This window comes from Aulostomus chinensis, chromosome 10, assembly GCF_037954235.1.
Source record: "Aulostomus chinensis isolate RoL2024-O1b breed Wild chromosome 10, RoL_Achi_v1.0, whole genome shotgun sequence".
Lineage (NCBI taxonomy): Eukaryota > Metazoa > Chordata > Actinopteri > Syngnathiformes > Aulostomidae > Aulostomus > Aulostomus chinensis.
Window position 1 is genome coordinate 20,881,394 of NC_141329.1, and position 23,624 is coordinate 20,905,017.

The 23,624-nt window shown below is 43.6% G+C and overlaps 1 protein-coding gene across 10 annotated transcripts in view; it reads right to left on the reverse strand.

Annotated features, from left to right (window-relative positions):
* Window positions 1-23,624, reverse strand: part of ryr1b (ryanodine receptor 1b (skeletal)) — a 76,859-nt gene that overhangs the window by 31,326 nt on the left and 21,909 nt on the right. For 6 of the 10 annotated variants that reach the window (XM_086216389.1, XM_086216395.1, XM_086216386.1 and 3 more), the window contains exons 1-41: window positions 17,748-17,862; window positions 17,532-17,635; window positions 17,361-17,444; window positions 17,111-17,270; window positions 16,829-16,976; window positions 16,529-16,734; window positions 16,170-16,344; window positions 15,856-16,064; window positions 15,430-15,776; window positions 14,572-14,707; window positions 14,311-14,471; window positions 13,646-13,808; window positions 13,441-13,527; window positions 11,841-12,067; window positions 8,718-9,162; window positions 8,066-8,638; window positions 7,773-7,973; window positions 7,215-7,326; window positions 6,979-7,122; window positions 6,600-6,873; window positions 6,101-6,218; window positions 5,868-6,000; window positions 5,294-5,388; window positions 5,057-5,192; window positions 4,799-4,982; window positions 4,556-4,667; window positions 4,352-4,472; window positions 4,090-4,259; window positions 3,734-3,954; window positions 3,426-3,516; window positions 3,152-3,292; window positions 2,893-3,056; window positions 2,624-2,702; window positions 2,443-2,532; window positions 2,073-2,213; window positions 1,332-1,409; window positions 1,180-1,255; window positions 952-1,075; window positions 761-876; window positions 567-634; window positions 171-292 (exon numbers count right to left, since the gene is read on the reverse strand). In XM_086216389.1, coding sequence (XP_086072515.1) covers window positions 171-292; window positions 567-634; window positions 761-876; window positions 952-1,075; window positions 1,180-1,255; window positions 1,332-1,409; window positions 2,073-2,213; window positions 2,443-2,532; window positions 2,624-2,702; window positions 2,893-3,056; window positions 3,152-3,292; window positions 3,426-3,516; window positions 3,734-3,954; window positions 4,090-4,259; window positions 4,352-4,472; window positions 4,556-4,667; window positions 4,799-4,982; window positions 5,057-5,192; window positions 5,294-5,388; window positions 5,868-6,000; window positions 6,101-6,218; window positions 6,600-6,873; window positions 6,979-7,122; window positions 7,215-7,326; window positions 7,773-7,973; window positions 8,066-8,638; window positions 8,718-9,162; window positions 11,841-12,067; window positions 13,441-13,527; window positions 13,646-13,808; window positions 14,311-14,471; window positions 14,572-14,707; window positions 15,430-15,776; window positions 15,856-16,064; window positions 16,170-16,344; window positions 16,529-16,734; window positions 16,829-16,976; window positions 17,111-17,270; window positions 17,361-17,444; window positions 17,532-17,551 — 6,452 coding nt within the window. In that variant the 5' untranslated portion in view covers window positions 17,552-17,635; window positions 17,748-17,862. Of the gene's footprint in view, window positions 1-170; window positions 293-566; window positions 635-760; window positions 877-951; window positions 1,076-1,179; window positions 1,256-1,331; window positions 1,410-2,072; window positions 2,214-2,442; window positions 2,533-2,623; window positions 2,703-2,892; window positions 3,057-3,151; window positions 3,293-3,425; window positions 3,517-3,733; window positions 3,955-4,089; window positions 4,260-4,351; window positions 4,473-4,555; window positions 4,668-4,798; window positions 4,983-5,056; window positions 5,193-5,293; window positions 5,389-5,867; window positions 6,001-6,100; window positions 6,219-6,599; window positions 6,874-6,978; window positions 7,123-7,214; window positions 7,327-7,772; window positions 7,974-8,065; window positions 8,639-8,717; window positions 9,163-11,840; window positions 12,068-13,440; window positions 13,528-13,645; window positions 13,809-14,310; window positions 14,472-14,571; window positions 14,708-15,429; window positions 15,777-15,855; window positions 16,065-16,169; window positions 16,345-16,528; window positions 16,735-16,828; window positions 16,977-17,110; window positions 17,271-17,360; window positions 17,445-17,531; window positions 17,636-17,747; window positions 17,863-17,927; window positions 18,145-18,463; window positions 18,657-18,752; window positions 18,995-19,077; window positions 19,212-19,384; window positions 19,504-20,046; window positions 20,143-20,248; window positions 20,385-20,520; window positions 20,708-20,971; window positions 21,094-21,208; window positions 21,374-21,580; window positions 21,738-22,030; window positions 22,106-22,202; window positions 22,300-22,485; window positions 22,586-22,688; window positions 22,802-23,108; window positions 23,188-23,449; window positions 23,525-23,624 lie in introns of those variants that run through there. The other 4 variants (XM_086216392.1, XM_086216394.1, XM_086216391.1 and 1 more) reach the window with 1 other exon arrangement.

Below are 23,624 nucleotides of genomic sequence, written 5' to 3' on the forward strand. Positions count from 1 at the left end.
CACAGAAAGCAAAAGGGAAGTCAAGGAAATAAAAGATTTTGCACAATAGGGGAGGAATGGAGACGTGAAAGAGGGAGACAGACTATATCACATAAAAGGTTTTAGCACGAAAGGAAAGGTAGAGTTCACATGAGCAAAAAGAATCTTTTGAAAGTTTTTACTGAGCCTACCTGGCAATCATTTCCTTCTCCTTATTGGAGGAATGTCCTCCACTGCCCAAGACTTTAGCGGGAGTGGAGAGGAAGTAGAGGCAGTGGTTCTTGAAGTACTGATTTACTAGTGGCAAGAGAATCTGCAAGAAGAAAATGAAACAATCTTCATTACAAAAAACACACAGTCACGCCACACATGGCGAATCACTGAGTTTTCAGGCAAATCAATCAGTTTAAAAAAATCAACAATACAATACAGTATTGCCTCATTCACACACTCACACACTGATGGCGGAGGCTGCCATTAGATACACCAATTTATTTGAAAGCATTCCTCTCGTTGCTGATCTCGACTATGTGAGCACGTACGACGTGGACAAACAAGGCAGCTGAATAAAGCATCATACAACTCACCTTGGCGAAGAATTTGATCTCTTGTTCGTGTGGTGATTTCTCCACTCTGCCACTGCTAACAACAGCCTCTGTTCAAATAAGAAACATCAGCTTTTATCAGTATATAAAATACTAGCTCCACAGTACACTGGTAATGCGTGAATTCTGAGGGTTACTATCCAGCGACTTCATCATAGTCTCTCAAACCACAGTACCAAGATGAGCGATGAACTCCTGAGCAATATCCATCCATTTCAGAAGCTTCTGGAGGAAGCCATAAGCGAAACGCTTCTCAATGGAGGAAATGTCCTGTTCCATGTCCTTCATGCCCCTGAGGATGGTGACAAGAAAGTAAAAATGACACAAAACAAGACAAGAAGTGAAATGGTGACAACTTCCTCCCTACCTTGTCACAGCGTAGCCATTGAGCTGGAGAAACTTGAGAAGATCCTGGGCCTTCTCTCTGTCTCTGGCCTTCTCCTTGGCAGTCAGGGTGTCATATGGTACAAGCAAAGGATGGGTGCCACCACCTAACATGGTCAAAGACAGGTTTGGGATCAAAGGGCTGCTAATACCGAACAAGATGTCACATGTACAAAAATATGTACAGGAGCATATCATAGATCCCTCTGACCTTTGGACTGCAGCTCTAACTTCTTCTTCCGACCCCAGGTGTTGTGATAGTTCTCAGCCAGCTGTTCGGCCATAGACTACATAAAGAGAACACATATGTTATTGTTGGGTTTCTGACAATCTCTGAATATACGAGAGCTGTGAGATAAGAACCTGTAATTCCCTGGAGAGGGCCATTCCTGCGATGTCTATTGGCTGAGGGTTGTAGCCATGACTGGGATCGTAAGTGGCCTGCAGACAGAAGAATTGTTACACAGAGGAGTGACTGGCTATGTGAGAGACACAGCCCAGCATTGTGTCACTAACATCATTAAATACAAATGTGCAAAATACAGTAGAGGCAGCATGGTGGTGCAGTGGTCAGCACTGTCGCCTCACAGCAAGAAGGTTCCGGGTTCGAGTCCCGGCTCGGGCACAGGATCTTTCTGTGTGGAGTCTCCATGTTCTCCCTGTTCCTGTGTGGGTTCTCTCTGGTATTCCAGCTTCCTCCCACAGTCCAAAGACATCAAGAGGGGATGAGGCTGATTGATACTCTAAATTGACTGTAGGTGTGACTGTGAGTGTGAATGGTTGTCTGTCTCTATGTGTTGGCCCTGCGATGAACTGGTGACCTGTCAGGGATAAACCCTGTCTCTTGCCTGAAAGCCACTGGGATAGGCTCCAGCCCCCCCGCGACCCTTAACAGGAAAAAGTGGATGGATGGATGGATGGAAAATACAGTTGAATGCTAAAATCAAGAGGGCAACCTGCTTGTAATATGAGCAGGTTCCTTATCTATCATTCCTAGAGAGCCAGCTGTGTTCAACAATATTGCATTTAAGCACGACTACTAAAGACAGAAAACTGGCAAAATAGCATAACTTATACTTGCACTCTTTTACACTCCTCTTGTACCTGAGCAGTTTGGGAGATTTTTCGTGTGGTGGCTTTCTTCTCGACTTCTCCCTCGCCATCCCTGGCTTTCTCCAAGGTCCACTCCCATGCCAGCATTGCTTTGATAGATTCTTTTATGGGCCAACGATAGATCTCTTTGTCCTGAAAACCAGAGATGAGGACTTAAACGGCAATAAGGAGTTTATTAGCAAAACACAGGTGTTTCTCATAAAGCTTCTGTTCTATTCAGGTACAGACTGCTAACATCTGTGCTGTGAAAAAGAAACGTGGCTGAAAAATTGCAGCATCGGAAACCAAATTCGTGCTACTGGACCCACTTACCTGCACATCGATGATCAAGAGTCCAACTACATAGAAAGTAATGAAGTACCTTTTCAGAGAATGTTTTGTACGGCCGCAGCATCGGGTGAGTCTTAGCATTCTCGTCTAAAACCTCTCCGTAGGTCCAGTTGTTCTGAATCTGGAAATGTAACCGTTGGGACAAAAGTTAAATCAATGTCCAAATGAACAAATTGAATTAAAACTGATTTACAGTTTTTTTCACAGCAGACCTTTTCGAAAGCCCATTTGTCATGCGTGTGCTCGGCATACTTGTTGATGAAGGCATCCAGTCTTTCAGGTATTATGGTACTGTGGAAAAATAACACGATAATCAATTACCTAAATTTAGCAATTTAGCGAGCTGTAATTAACATGATTATGTTGATATGCAAAACCCTGATAAACTCAACAAATGAATTTACAAGAGCAAACCAAAAGTTTTCTGCAGAGCCTTATATTGGAGTGTATTACTGTCTTGTATTTTGCTCTCAGTGCTCACTTGGTGGTCTCTACTGGTTTAGGGTCAAAGTTGCCTTCAGCATCCACAGAGGCCTTCTTCTCCATATGAGAGGAGTAGCTGGCGTCTACGTAGTCAGGAGGGATGGCGCCTGCTATAGCGCAGAGGCATGGCATGGCGATCTTAAAGAGCTCTGCATCAAATTTCTAGGTGACAGAACGAAACCCAGTTAATCATGATACGAGCTGAACTGCTCTTTAATCATATATCTCGGAAAGAGGATACCAAGAGGTTCACTTACCTTGTGTGCCAAAGATTCAAAGATTCCCCAGAAGAGTTTACGAGAAAGATGCAGCTCCTCCTCCGAGGTCACACCGAAGTTGGCCCAGCCATTAGGCAAGCAGTAATACTTCCAACAGCGCTCATAGTGATTGGTCAACAGCTGAAACCATCCGATAATGTTGGAAATAGAGTGAAGGGCCATAACTGTCAGTCTGTGTGCTTTACAATACAATGATGCCTGCATGTGTGTGTGAATGCAAACCAATTAAATAGTTAATAAATAGATAGCAAACCTTGAGAGGCATCTTTGCATATTCATTTAGGATGGGCACATCAAACACCAGTCTTCTAAGCAGATGCTGTAGCATGGAGGGTCGAAGGTACCTGCAATTCAACAAAGGAATTTAACTTTTAAGCAATTGTACTTCTTTCATATGTTTCTGCTCAGACTTCATTATGCAACACAGTGAATCTGCCAAAAAACAATTTAAAAACCTGAATTGTTCATGTGTTATTGAGGATTATGTATCAATTGAGACCTCTGGGCCAAGTGTCTGAAAATCCCTGCTTTATTAACAGGAAGACTTGGTTGAATACTGACTTGCAGAGGAACATGAGGCACTCCTCAATGACGTCCCTCTGAGCCTTGGTCAGAGCTCGGCCACGGGACAGACGATAGATGGTGTGGAGCATGGAGTCGATCATGATGGCTCGGTGGTCTGTCCCAGCGAACAGCGGAGCACACTTGGTGAGCAGAGGCAGAACAGCTGAACAGAGGTAGCGATTTAGTGCCAAGGCCATCTCAGTTGTGCTGAATGCCACCTAGAAGCCGAGAGAAAGACAGAAAAACTCTTACTTTGGCGACAGATAACACAAGTTAACATACTCATTTCTGGACTGATGTTTCTTTTTCTATTTTGGAGTAGTCTAAAATGCTATCAAGTCCTTTCTACTCACAGTGTCCAGAGAAGCTGCAGCTCTCATGTCTGGCAGGAAACCAACCTCCAGCACATGCAGCAAGAAGTCCTGGTTTTCAATACCATACACTCTGTCAAGGAACAGCACCATGGAGGCCTTGTGGTCTGGCACAAAACTGGCAGACATCTTGGGCTCAACAATCTGACCATCTGTGGTTTTGACAGAAGAAATCATGAATGCAGGAGGACAGAGAACAGGCTCATACTTTACATTAAGACAGGACACCAACGTTATGTCTCACCTTTGCCGTGAGCAGGAATCTGCACAGGCAAGCTGATGACCCCCACCAGATCCTCTATGGGCACCAGAGACCTCAGGATGGCCCTGATTCTCAGAGCTTCACCCTTGCCAGCTTGGATCAGCTGCAGATATAAACATTTAAGGATTAACGGCTGAGCTTCAAGCACCAACTGAGTTTGGTGCAAAAATCCTTTCCTGCACTCACATGCATCTCGGGGGCACAGCGACCCAGCAGATCAATGAGGGCGGAGTAGAAGGACATGATGGCATTTCCCAGATGAACACGGTTCTCCTCCTGTTGTTCCTCACCCCCAAACCTGCCAATAACAAAAAGAGGAGCCAAATGATTGATGATACATGATGCAAAGAGATGTTCACTTACTACATGCAGCATGGTTTAAAAATAAAACACATAATGCACTACGTGCTTCTCCTATTAGGCACTTACATGAAGCGTCTGTCTTTTTTGACAGTGGGTCCATCCCTTGCTGGATCCTCTGAGATCTTGATGGCCTCCTCCATGGCAGCCAGCAGACCGTTCCCACCCTCTCCTCTCAGGGCGGGGCCAAAGCACTCGGGCCGGCGGATGAGAAGACGCACCACAACGTTGGCGTTCTCTTCCACACTCTCTCCTGTGTGGAGCGGAAGTGGGAATGTTAGACAGTAAATTACCACTCAGCGGTAAATATCACATGAAGTTTCTGACCGTTAACAAAGACAGCAAAGCGAAGGAAATCCAAGTATCTCTCTCCTCCACAAGGGTTCCAACCGATGTCAGGGTAGCCCTTAGACAGAAGCATTGGACACATCTGCAGTCCGCAGCCCGCCAGGTATGTCACCACCTACATCATCATACATGGTGGGAGAGTTTATCAGTTTGCAGGATCACTGTTATCAGATATTTAGTGTTCAACTTCTTTTATTTCTTATTTATTTCTCAAACCATTTCAAGATCCTGCTCTTGCAGAGCCAAAGCCAGTTCATTGTTGTCAATGCAGGAGGCTGCAGCCACATCTAGAGGGGTGGACCCGCGCATGCCTGCAAAGAGAAGATAAATACAGTGAGTTCTTACATGTTGGATTCATCATGGTAAAATGGTAAATGGACTCAATTTTATATAGCGCTTTTCTACCTTAGCGGTACTCAAAACGCTTTACAGTGTCATCTCATTCACCCATTCACACACACATTCACACACTGATGGTGGAGGCTACCATGCAAGGCGCCAACCTACTCATCAGGAGCAATTATGGGTTCAGTATCTTGCTCAAGGACACTTTGACATGGTCACCGGGGTCGGGGATCGAACCAGCGACCCTTTGGTTGCTAGATGGCCACTCCACCCCTGAGCCATGCCGCCCACATCATATAAATACAGTGTTGTTTACAGGCAATTGATTTTTCCTACAACTCATTTTAGCCTCTAATCTTTCCGGTTTCAAAATGTTCGACACTTAATAAGGACCCCTATATAAAGAGTAGCAGTGCAAACAGAGTGACAGTCCCTGGCCACTCACCCAAACCAATGCCACTGTTCTGCAGCAGGTAGCTCAGGTGGTCAAACATGGAGCGCTGGTTCTGTCGGCTGATACGACAGAAGTAACACAGGAAACGACAGCAGTTGGTCACCATTTGTGGGAACCGAATCTCCTGGAGAGCAAAAGAGAGAAGTGGTGACACGCATCTAGCGTGGGTTTGCTGAAAACTCAAGCATGTTGATTATAATGAATAGGAAGGACTCCACGGTTACCTTCGAGTCTCCTCCTCCACCCAGTACATTGACCATCACCTCCATGACAGTCTCGTGCATACCGAGAGCTCGCATCAAATTGGGGTGCTGGTAGAACACTTTGTTGTTCATAATGTTCCTGGAAAAATTGGGAACATACCAGAGTCAGATTTTATATCATCTTACAACGTATTTCACAGATGATTAATGGTTGTCAATCCCCTACCGCATCATCTTGGCTGGTATATTTGTTTAACTTTGAAAAGTATGACTTCAGTCAGACAAACTTCTTTACATGTGTTTTAAAGCCCAGTTTTAGTCAGATTAACACAGTAAATTGACTTTTTCTAACATCATTAACGTCCCATTTTAAAGTGACTCTCAAGAGGACAGTGCTTACAGATATTAATCTAAAAATAATTGCTTTAAGGTGGTTAGAGTAAAAAAAACTGGTAACAATAAATATATGTACATAAAAAATTCCAATGACAAGAAAGTAAAAGTTTCACATCTCACTTACCCGATGCTCTGGATCATGAGCCGCTCCTCCTCCGGGCCCATCTGGACGATGAGCAGTGAGCGGATCTGTCCCAAACACTCCAGGAGGTCCATGGTGTCCTGATAGGACACGGCGTTGATGGAGTAGGCTTTGGGTAGGGCTCGGATCAGCTCACCAAGTCCATCGTACTGCCTGTGAAGCAGGCTGAACATCATTCGCACCAACTCAGGGTTCTGGATGAACGACTCCTGGGCCCAGTGGATCATGGTGTGGGAGATCAGTTCTTGAAGGGTGCCTTTGTGAAGGGGAAACAAAAAGGTTACATTTTCTTTTTCATTTTCATATTGAATGAATCTAACTTTTTTTCCTGTAAAATTAAACATTAATCTTTTAATCTTACTGGGTTTTGCTTCCTCCTCCACCTCTGGCTTCTCCTCCTCATTCTTCTTGCGCAAGTTCTTAACTTTGTCGACCAGACTGAGGAGCCTTCCCCTTAACGAGGTGTCCACCTCCTCTTCCTCTTCCTCTTCCTCAATATGTATGCCTTCGTTTAAAACAAGAGTTAATTATGAGGAACCTAGAAGTACTTCACACATGCAGGGTACTGCTACTCAGGATATTTGAAGACATCCTTACCACAGTGAAGCAAGATGTCGTGGTGAAAATCTCGCAGAGAATCCCGCACCTCCTCAGGTACTGGACAATCCTCATCCTCAGGACTGTGCTTAAAATTAGTCAGCAAAAGGACCTTGAAAAGGAAAAAAAGGCAGAAAATCAGGTCAGGTGTTCTTTTGGTTCAGTAGTTTTCATTTTGCTGTTTCTAACATGTAATTCACCCAAAAAAGTTTCACTAAACATCTGGTGTCTGAAGCCCATTTCATGTTTTTCAATTTTTTTTTAAAGACTAATAGCCAGTTCTCCACCTCACTAAGCTCAAGAGACACTGGGTCATTGTTATTCTTCAAACTGATAAAAAATTACACAAAGGAAAACTTGCCCAATCAGAGGCAAGCTGAGGAGTTGACAGATGTGTCACTCAAAAAGCAGTCACATAATTTCCAACTGTCTCCCATCTTTCGACAAAATGTTTTTCAGTTTTCTGTGAGTGATCTGAAATCCTCACGTCAATCCTCACAGCTATGCTTGAGGGAGGATTATTCTCCCAACATTTCAAACACCATATTTATGAGGTACCTGGTCCTGTGGCGGAGAACGGAACTCGCGCGTCTTGCGTGCAGTCTCAGCAGCTGACATGGTGAACGCTCTCATTAACTGGTTGTAACGAACTCTTTGGTTGTTCTGAATATTATGGACGAACTGGTCCGAGTAGGCTACGATGCATTCCACTCTGTGTCGCAGCTCGCAGTCGCAGAAGTACTGCAGGAGTGTGCACATCTGAGAGAGCGGGAGTTTGAGATATGAACACATGTTAAATACATTTTCTATGAAGACTGCACCTACAGACTGTGTTTTAATATTAGATTGACCTGCAGTTTGACAGATTCTGGCAGCTTCATCTGGAGTAATCCCTCTTCCGGTCCCTCCTCTTCTTCCTTTGCTTCTGCTTCTCCTGCTTCTTCCTCCTTCTCCTCTTCTGCCTTTTCTCCATCCACTTTTCCAACTTGGGCCTCCTCTTTGTCCTTCTCCTCTAGTTCCCCCTTCGGCTCTGCATCTTGTCCTTCCTCAAGCTCGGCTTTCAAAATCTCTTTCAGCTCCTCCTCTTCCCCCTCCTCACCAACCCCTTCATCCTCCAGGTCAGCTTCATCAGCCTCTTCCTCCTCATCCTCATCCTTTCCTTCTTCACTCTCTCCCTCAGCAGCTCCACCCTCTTCTGGGACATCTTCCTCCTCCTCTTTTCCACTGAAAACATTGGGATCGATCATCTTGAGGATGTGCTTTGAGTCCTCATCATTGAAGATGCCCATAATGAGCAATGTACTGATCAGCTTCAGGATTGGGACGAAGTGGAACTCCACGCTGCCTCCAACTGGATCACGCATGGCCTGGCTACCATCCAGCACAGCCTCTGTTAACATGCTGATTGCCTTCGTCTTCAGCTCCTGTGTGTGGGGGGAGAAGATATTAGTACATTGTGGCAGTAATTTCCTCACGTTTGCACCAGTGCAATTTGTCTCTCACCTGTAGAGGGAATATAGGACTGATGGTGTAGAGATCAGGATCTGTGCCGACAAAGTTGATAGAAGAGAAATGCAACTTGGGCCGTAAGCAGGTGGTGAGACCAACACCGGGGAGAGAATGGGCCTTCTTTGCATCAGGATAGAGGTTGATGCTGAGAGTCTCTTCAGTCATGGGGACAATAAACTCCCTGTTGGTGCCCAGGCGTGCCCGCTTGGCAGACTCCAGGTGGATGCTGATGAGAAGGTCATAGTAGCCGCTTCTGAGAGGACCAGGCAAGTAGGTGTTCTCAATGGCATAGAAGAGCTGGGATTCATCCACGTGGCTACACAAGGCATGAGCCACTCGGTTGTTACCAAGAGCGCACACAGCGCAGTAGAGCATGAGGGTGTGGAAGTGGAACGTCATCAGATCCTGGCGCTCTGACAGCTCCAGGATGTCAATACACCTATGGAACAAATTCAATATTATTAGATATTGATGAGGTCACCATATCATAGTATCATAGAGTAGAGCAGGGGTGACTTATTCTTGGTGGCCATGGGCTCCCTCGACTAAAGGCCAAATGGGTTTTACATTTGATTTAATTATGGCAGAAAATACTGTCTAAACCAGGGGTCGGCAACCCGCGGCTCCGGAGCCACATGCGGCTCTTTCATCCTTATGTTGCGGCTCTGTGTGGCTTGGGAAAATAAATTATAAGTGTCCGATTGAAGTGGATGCTATGTGTCTCAAAAACGTGTATCATGTCTTCTTATTAAGTAAAAGTTTTTAACTTCTTTCTTCAGACCTTGTGCAATTTCGGTGATCAGCATTCGCCTTCTTCAGAGACGTTTGACAGCACTCGACGTGTCAGCAGGCAGCCGGCATGCGCGGAAAGCCCAGCGACACCAAAACTGCGCAATATCTGAACGCTGCGGATCATACAAAGGTGCGGCTGGCGGGTGTCTGGTAGGCTGGTTATATTTTAAACAGACGTTACTGCACCTTTAGGCCTACTGTTGTGTTACAATCACTTCATTAGTAGGGCTGCAACGATTAGTCGACAAAAATCGATAATAGACGATTGTCGCCAGACGCGTTTTTCCAACAGAGTGAGGCATCTCGCTTGATTTTTGTCTCTGCCGAGATTCGCTCGTGCGCAGTAGCGTTTTTGTCTCTGAGCGGTAACCTACAGAAATGGCGGCGTCAACATCAGGTACGCGCACCAAAACTTCTAAGGTTTGGGAGGATTTTAGCCTGAATACGGCGAATAAAAACACTACTTGCAAAGATTGCAAAGCAGACCGAGCGTATCATGGCAGTACCTCGGTGATGCGGGAACATTTAAAGAGAAAGCACGTCGGGAAGTTGAACGAAACGGAGTCTGACTCGCCTCGGTGAGATTCAAGTAACATTCAAGCCAGTACGGTTATTATGACATTCATTGTACATTTTATTAGCGTATTTTCGATATAAAAAATGTTTACTTGATTTTGATTTATTATTTATTTGCTATGGCGTCAGATAGCGGTCAAAATCATGAGAGCGCAAATACAAACTCAACGAGCACAGGATCAGGAATTGAGGGCATAAGAAACAAACAGGTTTACGTCAGCGAACTTCTTCTACTACTCCTTCTTCTTCTACCTTGGTTTAATGGCACGTTAGGAGCATGACCGCCACCTACCGCCCAAGAAAAATGGATTTAAACAGCTGACCATTAACAGGCGTATTCTGCAGACGAACTTCGACCGGCAATCGTCTTACACCCGTGACGTATTTCAGGCAGGAAAAAATATCGAGAGCCAGGAAACCAAAGACAGGAAACATCCAAAGCGAGCGTGGAGGTTAGAAGAGAGAGCGAGCAGCGCCACCGCTTCACAGCTGCACTCTGTCACAATTTACAGGCTCGAGACAAAACTTTAATAGCCACAAGATTATTTTTGACCTCTCAATTTTATGTTTCTTATGCCCTCAATTCCTGATCCTATGCTCGTTGAGTTTGTATTTGCGCCCTCACGATTTTGACAGCTATCTGACGCCATAATTTGCCTGTCCCTAAAAAAATGGACAGAGGTTTATGTATTTATGGATTTCTGTCTCTACTGAGCGAGCACTGGGCCTAAGTGGTTTTAGACAGGACATTTTGATTTAATTTTTGTACGAATCCGCTGTATGTTCAATAAAAGATGTATGTTTCGTTGTACCCATCTTTCTTGTGTTTATTATCATTTGCCACATAATTAAATCAACTTCATGGTAAATTTAAGAAAAAATTAATAATTATCCTATTAGTCGACTAATCGTTTCAATAGTTGGTGACAAGTCGACTATTAAAATAGTCGTTAGTTGCAGCCCTAGTAATTAGGCATAGCCTCATCGAGCGCTGTAAGCTTTGTTTATGGTCCGTGCGCTGAGAGTGCACCGTTTATTTCTACACATTAAATACGTTTAGAATGCGATGAAAGTTTGTGTGTCTGAAACGCGATGTGTCGTGTGATACAGTACAGTTTCCACAGCACGGTACATGTTCCCTACTATTATTTTAAGTTGTGCATACACGCAACTTGTTGTTTGTAGGAAATGTTAACAAATCGGAAGCTTCCCCAAACAGCCATCTCTTTCCTGACAATCCCCTCTGTGCACGAACCCTTACATATGGTAATTAAACATTAAAACACCTGCAGCTTATGGTCCAGTGCGCCTTGTATATACACGCATTTGTTTTTTACCTACATTTCGCTGGTGCGGCTTATAGTCCAGAAATTACGAATATATTGTATTATTTAAAATATAAAAAGCGTTTGCGGCTCCCAGTGTTGTCTTTTCCGTTCAAACCGGGTTGAAATGGCTCTTTGAGTGTTAAAGGTTGCCGACCCCTGGTCTAAACCCATTGACTGTGAGATGAGGGAACAACCATGCTAACTTATTTCTGAGTTCCTAGATCATTCATATCCTGGAAGAAAATGTATAAACATATTATTACCTTTAATCCCATTTTAATGTTTACGTTTTACTTCCACATTTTGAAAGATTGTCGCTTGTTTGTGGCAAAAGAGAAGTTTTAAAGTTATAAGGACAAGGATCTGGGCGTTAAGTGAGCAACAGGAAATGGTAGTAGCTGCCGGGGTCACCGTGTCTGACCTGTTCTCCTCTGGGATGTGCAGGGCCATCATGATGAGAGGTTCAGTGCACTCCACCACCCAGCCGAGTCTCTCGTTCACCTTGCCCACCTCTGGGTTGAGGAAGTGATTGGGCATTCGACTCCAGATAACAGGGGTCAGCATTTGGACATCCAGCCTTGGAGGACACTGGGGGACTGCGTTCTTGCGCTCGCTGCGGAACATCGCTGCAGAGATGGGCATGATGTTCTGGCAGATGAAAGAAGATAAAGCAAAGGAAGTTTAGAAAATCCCAGGACAAAAACTAATTTGATCTGCAGAACAGAAAAGGTGGCCGAATCTACCACTGAAAACCAGTAAATCAAGTGCAAAATCACATCAGCATACTGACAGCTGTTATACAGCTGGCTTCAAGGGAGATTATCCCATTAACTCCACATTCATTCAACCCATTTCTTCAATTTTCATATATAACTTGTGTTGGCACTAAAATCCAATGAAAAAAACAATTATGATGCCTACTTTTTCAGAGACATTTTACTTTCTAAATGTTTCCCATTAAAATAAAATGTAACGTCCTTGTGTATCATCAATTAAACTAGAAAACAAACGATTTTAAATCAGCTACTGTGAGAGAAATAGTCTAAAATGCAACCTAATAAAAAATTGCAGTGGCATTCTGTCTACCAGGGAGAGTCAACATATCACCCAGCTTGCACCAACACAAGCACCATATCAGTGATGGGGAAATTAACTGACAGCACAGAGACACTCAGGACAGGAGTGATGGGAGCTCCTGCCATTGTTTCACTTAAGACATGAATAGCAGATGTCTGAATGAACTGACAGTTATTTATAGGCTTTTGGATGTAATCCAGTGAAATAGTGCACCAAAGCAGAGAAGTCTGCTTTACAAATCTCCAATGTAACGATAGCCTGCGCGAGTTTTCTGCATCTCTGAGACACGAACAAACTTGAAGCAGGATCAATACACAGTTTTACGTTTACAACTTTAGTAAATTCACCAAAACTGAATGTCGTGTGAAAAAAAATTATTCGAGTAAATCAACACAACATACACTATTGTATGCAAATATTTGTGAGGCGGATTTCAACCACTTTCCGCAATTTTTTTTCCCTGGCTTGATTTCTTTAGTTCTTCATGCAGTGAATGAGTTAGTGGTGGAAACTGAAGGCGCAGTTTCTCTTTTTGATCTCTGGTCTCCATTCTGCTCGGATTTAGCTGGAGACCAACTTTGTGTTCTCCGCTGATAAGAAACAATGGCTTTACAACTGAATGTCCATGCAGTGGGATAGGGACAGAATCTGTGCAATCGAGCGATTGATGGAATATTACATCTTATAAATGAATAAATATAATAATTATTACTATATACAATTGCAAATTTATTATAATCATATATAATTATGAATACTGTTAATATTAAACTATTTGTAATCATTCTTTAAATGTGAATTGTTTTGTTGTAAAAATGCAGCAGTGTCTTTAAAAGGCCACACGATTTTGCAGCTTCCTGTCGCTTTAGGTGTCAGATTAAAATGCAGGAATGGAAGAAGAAGAGAATAATACTGCAGTATTGCACCAGGCCAACAAGACTAACCTTGAGTTTGCCCAGTTCCAGCTGCGCCATGTTCTGATTGGACGGTTGAATGAAGACAGCGGGGAAGAGCTTGGTGTTCGGCTCCACCTGAAAACAAAACACCCCTGTTTTTGCTTCTCAACAGCCTTACTTCACTCATCCCAGCTAATTGGAGTTTGACAGATATTAATACATTTATAACACATGCAATGCAGACTCTAAATACCTGATAGAAGGTGTTAATCTCCTTCCCGTTGGCTGTGAAGGTCATGAGACCTGTTGCCAGGTCAACCAGGCAGCCCACCACCATGTCCTCCTGACTGAAGCGGGTCTGCTGAGTGCTGACGAGGTCCCCTCCCCACACCATGTAACAGTTACTGTGCTTCATGCTGCAAAGGCACAAAAATCGCACAGATATGTTAAAAACTCAGCTTCGCTTTTCAGGTTTTTTTTTGGTTTTTTTTGCTCATTGGTGTTGTAATTTTCTTTCCCTTCAGGGGGTTTTTGTACTTAAATCTAAAAAAAATAGAAAGGCGTTATCATTCTAGCTTATGAAAGGAGAAAAGGGAAGAACATCACCAGAGACATAATTGTTCCTTATTTCTTTACTACTGTTACCTAGTTTGTCTGCAACATCCCAGAAGGTTTACTGGATATCACTGGCAAAATATTAGATAAGTAACAGAAATTGAAACTTGAAAACTAGACATTTAAACATTAGAAAAATCTGTTTTCTATTACTTAATGTCTTCTATTGTTTTTGAAAGCCAAGATAGAAGCCTCAACAAGAAGAGGAAGCAAGATGGAACTCGGTGACGTAAATTAGAATTCCAAAATTTCTGTGCATTTTCCTTGTGAGCTAAGTACAAATGACACTTTGGAAAGCCTCACCTGTTGTGTATGTTGCCTTTGTCATCTCCCACGGTGACGGTAACATTCCGTACTTTGGAGAGGTCAAAGCCTGGATCAAACTGGTGGTAGTCAGGTGTAACCCAGCCGATCCACACCCCGGTCGGCTCCTGACCAGCAAAGATCCTCACTGAATAGTAATACTGCGAAGATACAAGAATATGGAAGGACTTATTATAGATACAGTACAGTAAAAATCACTGTAAGCTCCAGATGAGCCTCATCCCTGAGTGTTTAACTTACGGTGGTGGTATTTAGGATGATCTCGGGATCATCTCTGTCATCTGGGACCACATCTTCCACCAGACGTGGCACTGTTGGAGGGGCAGGAGGAGGGGCGAGAGGTGTCATGGCAGCCTTCTTAGCTTTTGAGAAAAATCTGATGTGAACAGAGGATGGACATAATTTTTCTTTCAGTTTATAAATCAACAAAGACATGTGAATGACAAAGAAATGAATTTAACTACAATAGAACAACCCTATTAAGTCAATTCAACGCCATGCTGGCAGGAGAAATGTCAAAGAGCAAAAAAGAAGAGAAACAGGATGACAATGCCCTCATCTACATGGCGTGAAGGGCCACTGAATTTTTGATGACTATGAAAAATTAAGAATCAAATTATGGCCTTCAAAGTCACAAAATCTGAACCAAGCTTAACACCGAATGGAGATCAAAACACCAAATGTAGGAATATCTTTAGGAAGAATGTTCATCTCTTCAGTCGAGTTTCACAAACTCCAATTTATGTTTAGATGCTGTTCTGACAGCTAGTGGCACCCTAATGTCTTACCAAAACACCTCATGTTGGTTTTTGCTTTTATGTGTCCCCTGTCTGTATATATGAAAACACGGGAAATGATAACCAATGAACCAGAGAGGAAATATTCCTTTCAGTTTTTTTTAGCTTTAGTATCCACTTCCTGGTTTTAAGGTTGAAGAATCATCATTGCTGGCAGAAAATTGAGACACTGCAGGGACTCATTTGGTGTGAAATGAGTGCTTTTCTTTGACCCAGTTTCCAAGTTACAATGAGACGAAAGATGTCTTCTCTCATAATAATCTGCACCTACAATACTGATGAGGTGACCCCTGACACTTACCCTCTCTTCTTCCCCTTTTCCGACATAGTGTCCTTCTCGTTTTCCACCGAGATCTCCTTTGGTACAGACGGCTCCTTCTTTTCCTCGTCCTGCTCCTTACGACTTGCAGATTTCTTAAGAACTTCAAACTCTGAGTCGGGCTCCACCACTACCACTTCTTCTTCGGGTATGGTTAGGGGACGGGTGAGGAGGGTGGTGCCTGCCGGGACCTTAAAGACCTCGTGGAACTGGACAGGCATGCTGAGTCTGAGGAACATCATATCTGTATTGGCATTCTGCGACCCAAAGGTTTTATGGGTCAACTTCAGACAGGGGGCACTGTCTACAGTTCCATCCACACGGGACACCTGGGAGAGATCTAAAGATTAGAATTCTCTACTTTTAAGGCTGATGCAAGCGTTACAAATGTCACGTTTGAGGAGTTACCTCAATATGATTATGATCAGGTGGTACAGGCACAAACTGGGGCAGACTCTTACTGAACCACATGGTAATGTCTCGCTTCATATTAATGGCAAAGGGTTCAAATCCTTCCTGAAGACCACAGATTGCAAAGTAGCGCAGACTGCTGACGTTCTGGCCAAGATTAATCCTTCCAACCTGAGACAGGCCCAAGGCACACACTGGGATAAAACCTGAGGAGGAAAACCACATTCAGGGTTTGGTTTTGTTTGTTTTTTTTCTAGAAAGATCTGCTGCTACTCTTGATGGTCAAATATTATGATCATTTGAACGCTCACCTTCCCCAATCTCAATGTCTTTGAAGGCCATTTCTGAGCCCGAGTCACTGATCAGCATCTCTCCGTTCAGTGTGAACATGATATTCATCTCAGTCAAGTCAATCATACAACCGACTACGTCGCCAGACTGCCACTGGCGACCGAATGGCTCATTGCCGATATGCCATCGTTGAGCCTGAAAGATTATATATCATTAAATTATCTCTGCAACTTTCCATAAAAATACAGAGACATCAAAGTCAGGCTCTATAAAGCAAAGAAATATCCCCATCTCATAAACAGCTTTCTGCTTATTATAGCATTTTGTTTTTCCTCCCCTGACTTCGATTCTCCTTCAGAACCCGAAGGCACAAACTGACCTTATTGCCGTTGAAGACGTAGGCTAGTTCATCTGCTCCCAGTTCAGTGTCAGAGTGGACACTGGGACGAGCCCAGCCCACTCGCATCTCCCCTGTGGTCACTGCTTCAAACTCAAAGTACCACTTTCCTTGGGTGACAGCGTATGTCCTCTCTGCCCTGAAGATTCGAACCTTGTCACCACGGATGTTCTCAAGGCCATGGCCAGCTGCAGGAAGAGGAAGGACACGATATAAGACAATGAAAGATTACCTGGGGGGGGGGGGGATTTTCAAACTGCATGATGCTGAAAGGAGACTTACTGCTCTCCTGATCTGGAGGCTCAATGTTGTAGCCATAGCCGATGAGGGTGCGGACAGCGTTGTTCACACTGTCTCGGTTAGTTTTCTTAGTTCTCTCGTCTAGCAAGTTGTAAGGTACCAGACGAGGGTTTCGCTTATTCAAGATGTCCTGAGGAGAGCAGAACACAGCAGGATACAAATTGTAAGGAAAAAATATGCAAGCAATGAATGTCTGTAATGTTTATGTATGGAAACAAAAATAAATACAGAAATCTGAATGAGTTCAGCCAAAGGCAAGGTTACCTGTACAATACTGTACGTCCATCCTTGCCGGACCCTGTCCCTCGCCCAAACATTATGCCCATTTTCTGCTAGTTTTTCCACAAGCTGGTTCTGGTTGGGTGTCAGTTTGACATGGGTGAGGTCAAGGGGGGCAGGCTTGTATCCGTTGCTCATCACATAGCTAGAGAGGAGCAAAAATCCATATTCAGATATGCATACAAAAATAAAAACAAAGAAAATGTTATAATCAAATACATATTTGCAACCATACGTCTTTGGTAGCTTGATCTTCTTGAGATTCTCCTCTGCTTTCTCGTCACCCATACCAACATGGCAACCCAGTGCCAGGAGAGTCCTGTAAGAGAAGGACGTCATCATGAGGAACCTGTTACGTTCTTCTTCTTCTGACCCTCCCCTCTCTCAAACTCATTTAGAAACTCACTTGAGCGTCTCTCCAGACATCTGCAGGTTATAGTTCCTCTCTGGTTCAGGGAGGCTCTGGAAGTCCACCAGACAGGGATGGAGTTTTTTGTTGTCATCTCTGAACTGTGGAGGATGATTGTTAGTCAATTTTTTTTTTCTTTTAGAAAAATATCAGTTTTAAATCATCTAAATATTAGGTATTCCTACACATTTGTTGTGCTGGCTCCATACTCACCACCCCATAGGTCCAGCCCTGCTCAATACGAGTGACTGCCCAGAGCTCATGGATATTCTCTGCCAGCTTCTCTCGAATACGCTCCAAGTGAGGTGGTAAAACAATCTGCACAGCAAAAAGATAAAAGAAAAACTCTCATACCGCATCATTTTATGCATTCAGGTTTGCCAGGGGTTTTACCTGAACTGTGTCCACAGGGCAAGGGGTGAAGGAGGTGTGGGTGAGGGAGAGGGTGGGACCCAGCAGGTTGCGAACACCATCAAAGTCATGCTTGTACTCCTTGATGGGTTCAATGCGCATCCTCTCTCTAGGTAGCACAGCCTCATAGCAAGGGGCGTAGCCAGGTGGGGGTAGGAACTTGAACTCTCCATGACGACCACCGAGGAGGAACCGAGCTCTAGGGTGTCAGGAAAGAGTTAATCCTTATGACAGAGATGATACAAATAAAATCTGCAGCCTGTTGGAAACCTAAGTCATAACCTGATATCCTCTCCAGGGAAGCAGTTTAAGCATTTTTTTTGACACTCTTTATTTGCAAATTAGTGCTAATTCACATGATGTCACACCTGATCCTTAAACAAGCTTCTGTGTTTGTAACATTGACCTGCATGACTGCTCTAATTTGCAGCTTTAGAGGTTGAATACATAAATTAACACGTGTGTCTGTAGCTTTCATCAAAGAAAAAAAAGATGACTTCGTGGAAATTTTTACGTACTTGACTCCAGCAGAGAAACTGAGGACAGGGAAGAAGAGGCCGTCCACATTGAAGTTTTCAAACATGCCCTGAACGGGGTGTCCATTAATTCTGAACGAAATACTCGGTACGCTCAGATCCAGACAGCAACTGACAACATCATCAGCAGCCAGAACATGGGCGCTGGGTGAAGCCACCTGGCGTGATACAGTACCTGAGGGCCAGAACATTGTGTGATCAGATTTAATAGATTAAAAAAACATGAGACGTGGCATATAATATGAGAAGCTGGTTAGGGGAAGCTTCTTACCGGACCATAGGTGCAGGCCATCAAAACCGTAAGAGTAGAGGTCATCTCCTACCCCGTTACCTCCCCAGCCCTCTCCTCCTCCAGGGTAAGGGCTGTAGCCTTCAGTCATAGCCCAGCCCACACGCAGGTGAGAAGCCTGCGCTGTCACAAAGGGTTCCACGTAGTCTACCATCAACTCAAAGTACCACTTCTTATACTGCGTGGAGCCTTCACATGTACCCAAGAAGATGTTGGGCCTCACACTGAGAACGGAGGAGGGTGTAAATCAACATTGTTTTCTGTAAGTCTGTGTAATGTAAAGACGTGGTGACAGGCGTTCACCTACCTGGTCACATAGTTTACAATGTTGGTCTGCAGCAAGAGGTCCCGACCCGGGAGCAGGTTTTCAGTGATGAGGTTCTGATTGGACCTCACAGCTACACCGTTACACACACAAAGAGAGCGCAATACATCCAGAACCTGGAGACAGTGGACAGCGTGTTAAACCCAGTGATTTAATGTAGATGAGCTGACAACAAACAATTAACACTTTAAGATTTTTTAACATCCAACTCTCCTCTGCCAGACTGTCTGGTTTGGGTGCCAGATATTAACTAAGTGCCAGCTGTCTCGGGCGAAGAGAAAAGACAAACCTTGTGGTTCCTTCCATGCTTGTCCAGGAGAGAGATGATGGATTTGATGTGGTTCTCCTGGATGATGTTTAGAACCTCAGGGCTTTCAATTAGCACGCAGTATAGCACCTCAAGAATACCTTAATGCATTGAGACATGAAATATAATATTTATCCTAAAAAAAAAATTACCTCATACCATGTCAAAATAATGCAAGTAAATCAAAACCAAAGATAATAATACCCTGCATGTACTCGTCAGTTTAAATGGGCTTCCTTTTCTTCTCTTTCATAAACACAAATAAAGTCTTTGCGGTTTCCTTTCCGATTAGAAGTGCTGATGTTCAGAATACATGTTTCTGTGTGTGAATGCTAGGTGTAATTAATCTTCCTGATTATATTTAGAAATATAAAATATCTAAATATAAAATGAGGCTTGGGGGCTATTATTGGCTGGTTTAGATCCTCAGCACCTTTTTTAATGACTACAATGCAGCACACAGCGGTCCCTGATAGATTATGCACTTCAGATGCATCTTTTAATCCCACCCTGCAGACATCTTCTCCACCTGAGCAACCTTCTTCATCTGCCCTCCAGGCCAGCTTGTAGTTCATTGTTATACCTGCACTTTTTTTCTATTTGTCGTGAGTCACCACCAACTCTAACTGGGGAACATCTGATACCTGAGGAGGCCTCCAGACGGTCCAGCTTGCTGACCAGCCAGTCCAGGTTATCGCAGAAGAGAGCACAATTGGAACGGTTCCCCCGGATTAGAGAAGCTTTTCAATTGGAGGAAAAAAAGATAAAATGAATATTATTCTATTTATAACAAAAATCATTTGTATATTTTTTTCAATTTCCCTCATTGTGAATATTTTTTCCTACCCAGCAGCTCATAAAGGAGGTTGACAATCTCCTTCCAGGACTCTGCGGCTTCCTCGCCAGCAAATTCAGAGAAGTGGGCAGCAGTGTTATACACGTTCAGTCGGTCGATGCACTCCAGCACGATGGTGATCATTCCCTGAGAGAGGAACAGGAACATATTTATGTGTTTTCTGTCTGTAATTTGATACGGCATGTGTGAGTCTCTATTAAAGTTTGAGAGTCTGATCTGAGTTTGAGGGTGAGACTGTTGGTGTATCATGCACATAACATACCTCCTCTTGAAAGAGGTTCTGCCGGTTGCGGAGGGAGCGGAGCTTGGTCTGCTTCTCCTCGTGCTCCAGTTCCTCCTCCGGAGGACGGAAGTAGAAGATGAGGTCCTGAAGAGAGAGGATGACCCCCTCCAAAGGGAGGTTCACAGCCCCCGGTGACTTGCTCTTCCCATTCAGGGTGTCCAAGCCCCTGAAAATTGCAAACAAATCATTTAAATATCTTGTATTTGTTTTAAATAGTTTCAGTTTGAAATATGGCTAAACCACTTTTCTTTAAAGATCAATAAACAAAGGAGACCAAATATTGGAGATGACAGTTTGCTTTCAAGATTGTGCATTCAGATTTTTCTCTCTTAAGCCTCATTTTGGAAAAATAACCATGCAGCGAAAATAAGATATTTCCCACCCCCCACCCTCACACAGTTGTTACTGAATACTAGTAGATCTATCTTACTTGATGAACTGCCTGAAGAGGCCCATCGTGCTATAAATCATACGAGCAGCCTGAGACTCTTCAGTCTGGGAGCGGGACACTGTAAGGGCATCATCCATGTGACCCTCCTGGTGCAGAATGACCTGGAAACACAGACACCATAATTATGTTGCAGACGAATCTTCCTGTCCCTGTCCTTCAACTGTTTCTGTATTTCTTTACTCCTAATTTTCTGGAAGTGACTGCAATCTATCTAACCTTCCTCTTCATCATTCCCAGACGAGCAGCTTTTGCATCCAGGGCAGCATACGTGAGCCACAGGCCTGTAGAAACATGCTGGACGAAACACATGGACTCTCCGTACTTGATCTCTGGGATGCCCATTCCCTCAACATCACGCTTATGGGCAACATCCACCTTCTCCTGCTCAGGGGACAAGGAGGAGAGAAAAAGGAAGGAACAAAAGATATTGAGAGGAGGCAGCATGAAGGAACCCAAAGGCAAAATCTAGAGAAGCTTCAAATCTGTTCATTCATATCCACATTCACATACATCCACAAACTGATTCCTGCTGTGGATATTTTTACGTTACACTCTTCCTTAAACCTTGTATTCTCTCTTCTTTCTGACCTTTGACACACGGAAGCAGAAGCCAGAAAGTTTGGTGTTGGCCTTTTCTGGGTCAACCACCAAAAGGCCCTTCTCCTCATCCAGACACAGGTACCGGCCTGTGGTGATGTGGCGAATGCGGAAAGACTGTCCCCACTTCATGTGGCTACCACTCCAACTGCAGGCAGAGAGAAAAGTAATGTCATGATTTTTTTTTTTAATGTATATATCTTTAGCTAGATAGATAGGTCGATAGATAGGTCGATAGATAGGTCGATAGACAGGTCGATAGACAGGTCGATAGATAGATAGATAGATAGATAGATAGATAGATAGATAGATAGATAGATAGATAGATAGATAGATAGATAGATAGATAGATAGATAGATAGATAGATAGATAAATAGATAGAAAATCTTGCATTGCTCAGGCTTTCTAAACCCTAGATTTAGCTCTTGTGGGGTAATTACCTGATTCTCAAAGGCTCCAGCCTCCACAAGGATCGGGCCTGACTGCATACAGCACCGCCTTCATAGTGAGCCATCCTGTAACAGAGTCAGGAAAACACACATGTGACTATTTAGAATTAAAAAATAGGGTACATCATTGTTCAAAACAGCAATGCTTCCTCGGCATCCTCACCTGCGCTTTTCCTCTCCTTCCTCTGGCGTAGCAATGGCAAGACACTCATCCATGTGGCCGTGAAACAGCCTGAGGACGTGCCCTCCGGTCAGAAACCCTAGGAGGAGGAGCAGAATTTTTGAGCATATTTCGTCTTATGTCCTTATGTCAAGCTTACACTTCCTGGGTTTTTATATCACCAAACATCCCCCTTCAAAATTCCAACGATTTCTTGATGCTCACGATTCAATGCCTGAAGTAAATTAGTCCATAATCTTCAATCTCTGTAAATCCCATTTTGTACCTTCAGCTAGTTCACATCCTGAACTAATTGGGTTCATATTCCACAGAGTCTGCATGAAGGAGGCATCCACCATCAAATCTCCACTGGCATAGGACAGGTGCTGAGGACGAAGGACACGAGGAAGAAGAGGAAAGAGAACAATTAGCACAACAAACACACAAATCCTCCATCTTGAAATAGTGAAAGAGTTGAAAGAGTCTTACCAGGTATCTCTCAGAGGACACACTGACCAGGATGAGGTCATCACCCACCCTGACCTTTTCACCTTCTGACCTTTGCTTTGAGGCAGGATGAATGGTCCACCAACATGCCTCTCCTGTGAGTAGAAAAGGAAGAAGTTAATAACATGACTAAAAAAAAATGTGTTTTCAAATTCCAAAATGGAGAGTAATCTAAAAAATGTGTTAAACCTTCAGAGAATCTTGTGAAAAACATCTGCTCATACGACATAATACGCCCCTAAATAATATTTTAACAATATACTATGACAGAGAGTAAATCGTAATGCAAGGCAAACACTGCATTTATGAACCAAATGGTACCGGGCCTCAAAAATAATTTGTTCCAGTAAGAAACTAAGTAAAAAAAATGTGCTGCGCTGCCTTTTTTTAAAAAGATTTTACCAGTGGAATCTTCTTGTAAGCCCACGTCAAAGGCCAGCTTGTCTGTGAGTGACCGTGATGTCGTCAAACAGCTTAGGTACTAGAGAGAACGGTTTCATTTAGGACATGATTAAAACATTAGCAAAACAGATGTAAAGATTGAGCAACTAAAGTAATGAAGCATTAGCATTAAGTCTTCGACGGTACACTGCCTTTTGTGTTGTGAGGCTCAACAGTGACCAACACCATTTAGCCTCACAACACACAAGGGAGTGTACCTTCAAAACGATGTTAAAAATGCTGCGCACTTCCATGTGAAATGACTTTTTCTGCTTTGTACAAGTAATCATAGCCAGTCTTACCATGCCTGAGTGGTTGTGTCTCAGAAGGATGGCGTGACCATACAGTAAGGTACGATGGCCACCACCTTGAGACGACTGGGGGGCAAAAAAGAAATATTCAACAAATCACACAACTGACTTTAAACTTCAAATAAAGATGTTTATCAGAGAGGGGGAGGAGGGGGGGGAGAAACAT